Below are 3,999 nucleotides of genomic sequence, written 5' to 3' on the forward strand. Positions count from 1 at the left end.
GTAGGAGAGGGTGGCAGGACAAATTATGCGAGAAGAAGTTGGGTACCCACCTAAAAGTGGGAGAAGAGCGGGTTTGTGTATCATCTGTCAGCTGTGTATCATGGCGTTAGTATTTGTATGTCATGGAGTAGAAGGAAACAAGTCTGGGTTTTTTCCCCCTGCTGAAGAGTCCTGGTGAAGTCAGCAGCGATGATGAAAACGGGAACTGATCGAGATGACAGAAAATGGCCTTGTGTATAGTTTTCTGCAGGTAGTTTAGGAATGAAAATTGCAAAATACGTGAATATACTTCTTTTTAAGCAAAGCTAAATAGCAGCTCTACAAACAACTAGAAACGAAGGGTTTCAGCTTCTGCCTTTCTTCAAACTCCCAGCAGTAGCAAACGAAGCCTGTGGCAGTCCAACTGAACGGAGCCATTTGTGAGACATAGACTTCAGTTTTCAAGAGTAAGAACTGATGTTTGAAAGGGGGTGAGCACAAGAACAAATGCCCTGCAAGCTAAGCTTTTGGAAAAAAAAAACAACCCGCAGGTGTTGATCTGCACTCCTTTCTTGCCGTGCATTTGCTTTTTTTGCTTATGGGAAGAGTAAAGGAACCCAAATTTGTGGTACAGAAGAAAGGGAGCTCCTGGATTATTTTTTTTCCTCCCTTTTATTTAAAAAAAACAACAAGCTTTTGCTCTCATGTCTCTCATTTGAAAAGTGTTTAATCTGCAGCATAGCAAGTGACAGACTAACGAGGCAATAATAGCCATAGCGTCCCTTTGTGTGTATCAGTTTTATAGGGAGGTTGACCGGGACCATCTCCCAGGTCGGCTGACTTTGAAGGATCCAAACTCAGATGACGGTTACTACCACGATGCTGAAATCCCAGGCTGATTGGTGTGGTCCTTTTCTCAGGTTGCTGGAAGCACAACTCCAGGATCAGAGAAGAGAGCACGAGGAGGAGGTAGAAGCTCTGAAAAATGAGGTGGATGCAATGAAAGAAGAGCTGGAGAAACAGCAGCAGGCTTTCCTACAGACCCTACAGCTGTCTCCAGAGGCCCAGGTGGAGTTTGGACTTCAGCAAGAAATTACACGTCTCACCAATGAAAATCTGGTAAGAGCCTGTACTGAAAACACAGGTTAAGGAAGACGGGGAAAAAACAGGTTGAGAGAAAGGAAGTAGGAAGCATGAAGGGGAGTGGAAGGCACTGGAGTCTCTTCCACCCCTCCTAAATTCTCTGCAGAATCCTTCAGCATCTCCCACTGGTACATTTAGGAGTGTTGGTACTTGGCCTTGAACTGTTGAACTGGCTATATGACTCTTGTGACACCGTAGATACGTTGTTTTTTATTTTTCACCATTTTTTAAGCCTGTCTGCTTTGCGGCACTGTCTACCAAATGAGATCGCTGGGGACCCCTAAGCTCTGTAGTTGTGCATAAAGACAACACAGTCCTTTCTTACTTAGATTTGTTGGGAGTGTGGAGGAACAGTTGCCATTCCAAAAAGTTGGCCTGGCTGATTATAAATTTTCACTTTCTTACCTCCTGTGTCTGTGTGCAAGGTCTGGAGTGAATGTTGACCCCTCCTGAGTTCAGTTGAGGGCTTCTTGCCTTTCTCAACAACTCTAGTATCTCAATAGTATTGGAACTGTTTAAATATGATTAACAGCCAGGAGTAAAATGCTTCGGGTGGTGTGTTGTGAGTATTGCCTGCTGTAGGCTACTTCTAGGAGGGACACAACATCCGCAGTCTTTGTGGTGTAGGTAAGGGTCTCTTTGAGTGATCCAGAAATAACACGGCTCTTCTTCTACTGAGATGCTCACACCGTGCATAGACCAGGCTGCCAAGTGACTCTAGCCTCAAACTTACCCCAAATGAGTTGTTCTTAGGTTTAATTTTTTTATTTTTTTTTATTTTAACCCAATTTAATCTTCTGTTCTTCAGGATCTTAAAGAATTGCTAGAGAAGTTGGAAAAGAATGAAAAGAAGCTGAAGAAGCAGCTGAAGATTTACATGAAGAAAGTCCAAGATTTTGAAGGTGACTTGGCTGTTGGGAGACATTGGGGTGGGGGAACAGCACTCTGGTTTTGCTTCTTTGGCCAGCCTTGGAGAGCTGCAGGTTTTTCTCTTTTTATTAAAGTAAGATTTTGCTCCTTCTGGCACTGAACTAGCAGCAAGCACTGAGCTCATCGTTGGGGTGTGGCAGCAGGGAACCAAAAAGTCCAAATGAAGTTCCAGGGTCAGACTTAGGCTGTCTTGGAGCAAGTCCAGCTGCGCTGCTTTAGCTTGTTAACGTGATTGAATGTGGTAAACTTGGAGGAGAGTCCAAGAAGTGATGGAGGGCAAGTGCTTGCTGGAGGTGTTGGTCTGATGCTTGGCGTACCAGGGTTTGGAGGGTTTTAAAGAAACCTTTTTGCTTTCCTTGCTGTCGGTGCTGTGATCCAAGCAGATACAGAGAGGAGACCAGTGGCTAGCAGGTAATTGCTCTGATCTGGCAATTTTGAGAGGGAATTAAAACCACTTAGGATTAAAATATATATGTATATTCCGCTTGATCAGAGAACACCTCAAATGTGACATCTGTGTTGTATCGGAGGAGCTTCCCATTCTCTGCAGATGCCTTGATTAATCAGAGAACCTCATTCTCATGAGCTAATTTCTGAAAACTAGGCATTAAGTGAAATTAAGCTGAATAACTGGAGGGTTTCCATGGCTAGCACAGCTGGTCTCTGTCGGTGTCATTTGCATGCAGCAGTATTTGCACGCTAGTCTCTTCTTTTTTATTAAACTTTTATGGAAGCACAAATCTCAATGGCGTGCCACCGCGGTTCTTCAGCCTTACAGCCAAGCAGAAGATGTGATGCTTAGGTATTTTTTCATTGACTGGCTATTTTATTTTCCCCCTCTGTGGAACTCACACACTAAAAACCTTCACGTAGGGTTACTGTCTTCTAGCCTGTGGTTCCTTGGAAAATAAAAACGGTTTCATCTTTTCCTCTTTAGGTCCAACCTTGGCACTCTTTCTTTCCTTCAGAGTCAGAACTAGTGCTGACCGGTAATTTAAGACCTGGTTCTTTAGATTTTTATAAGTCTGTCGAAGTTGATGACGTTGTTGGAAACTTAATGTATAAGGCTTTGGCCCGGTGTCTGCTCTGAGGCCAATGGAGGACCCTGAATAGTTCTCAATTGCCAGGTACCACCTTTCGTGCTTTTTTCTCTTCACAGCATCCCAAACCATGGTACCGGCGGAGAGAAGGCAGCACGAGCGTAACATGCAAGTTGCTGTCCAGAGGAAGGAGAAAGATTTTCAGGGCATGTTGGAATATTATAAAGAAGATGAACCACTCCTCATCCGAAACCTCATTACAGGTGAGGAACTTGCTCTGCTCCTGTGCCTGGCTCCTTCTTCTTTTGCCTGGGAGAGTTTGTAAACTTGAGATCTCAAGATAGATAAATAGATCTTCTCAAATTCATCCCTTCTGGGGCTGCACGTTTATGGTGATGGCAGTTTTGGTAGGTAAAGCAGCGCAGCACTAAGCAGATGGACCAGCATGGATATAATCCTTAGGGATAGCAAAAAGTGGAAAATGCAAAAAGGAGGCTGCAGTTTTTAGGGCAGGCAGTAACTTGCTGAGCTTCATACATAGATGGAGAGGGGATAGCAAAGGATAGACCCCAGGGGTTTTGTGCAGCAATGGAACAAAGGTAGTGTGGTTTATGAGATGGTAACAGATAACGGATAATAAACTTGTGAGCTCTTTTATGCTGGAAAATCTGATCAGAATTGCTGCAGCATCCTCTTATTCAACGCTGTTGGAGAAGTCATGCTTCCCTGGTGAAGTGTTAGTATTTACCACTGCTCTCTAGCCTCAGCAGAGCCTAGTGAGGATCTAAAAAGTATTCAAAGAGCAATGCTACCCATTGCTGTGGTCTTTGAAGTTCCCCTAATCAGACGGGCTTTTTCTTTAGAGACTGCAAATTCCCCCAGCTGCCGTTTAGGATTCAGTATCTTG

At 44.0% G+C, this 3,999-nt stretch overlaps 1 protein-coding gene across 1 annotated transcript in view; it reads left to right on the top strand.

Moving 5' to 3' along the window:
• The window catches only part of MYO5B (myosin VB), a gene marked incomplete at its 5' end in the record, with an annotated part of 59,881 nt that overhangs the window by 47,710 nt on the left and 8,172 nt on the right, over positions 1-3,999 (top strand). The window contains 3 exons of the mRNA XM_009698577.1: positions 900-1,098; positions 1,931-2,024; positions 3,212-3,355. Coding sequence (XP_009696879.1) covers positions 900-1,098; positions 1,931-2,024; positions 3,212-3,355 — 437 coding nt within the window. The remainder of the gene's footprint in view (positions 1-899; positions 1,099-1,930; positions 2,025-3,211; positions 3,356-3,999) is intronic.

The sequence above is a fragment of the Cariama cristata genome, unplaced genomic scaffold (assembly GCF_000690535.1).
Source record: "Cariama cristata isolate BGI_N322 unplaced genomic scaffold, ASM69053v1 scaffold8444, whole genome shotgun sequence".
Taxonomy (NCBI): Eukaryota; Metazoa; Chordata; class Aves; order Cariamiformes; family Cariamidae; genus Cariama; species Cariama cristata.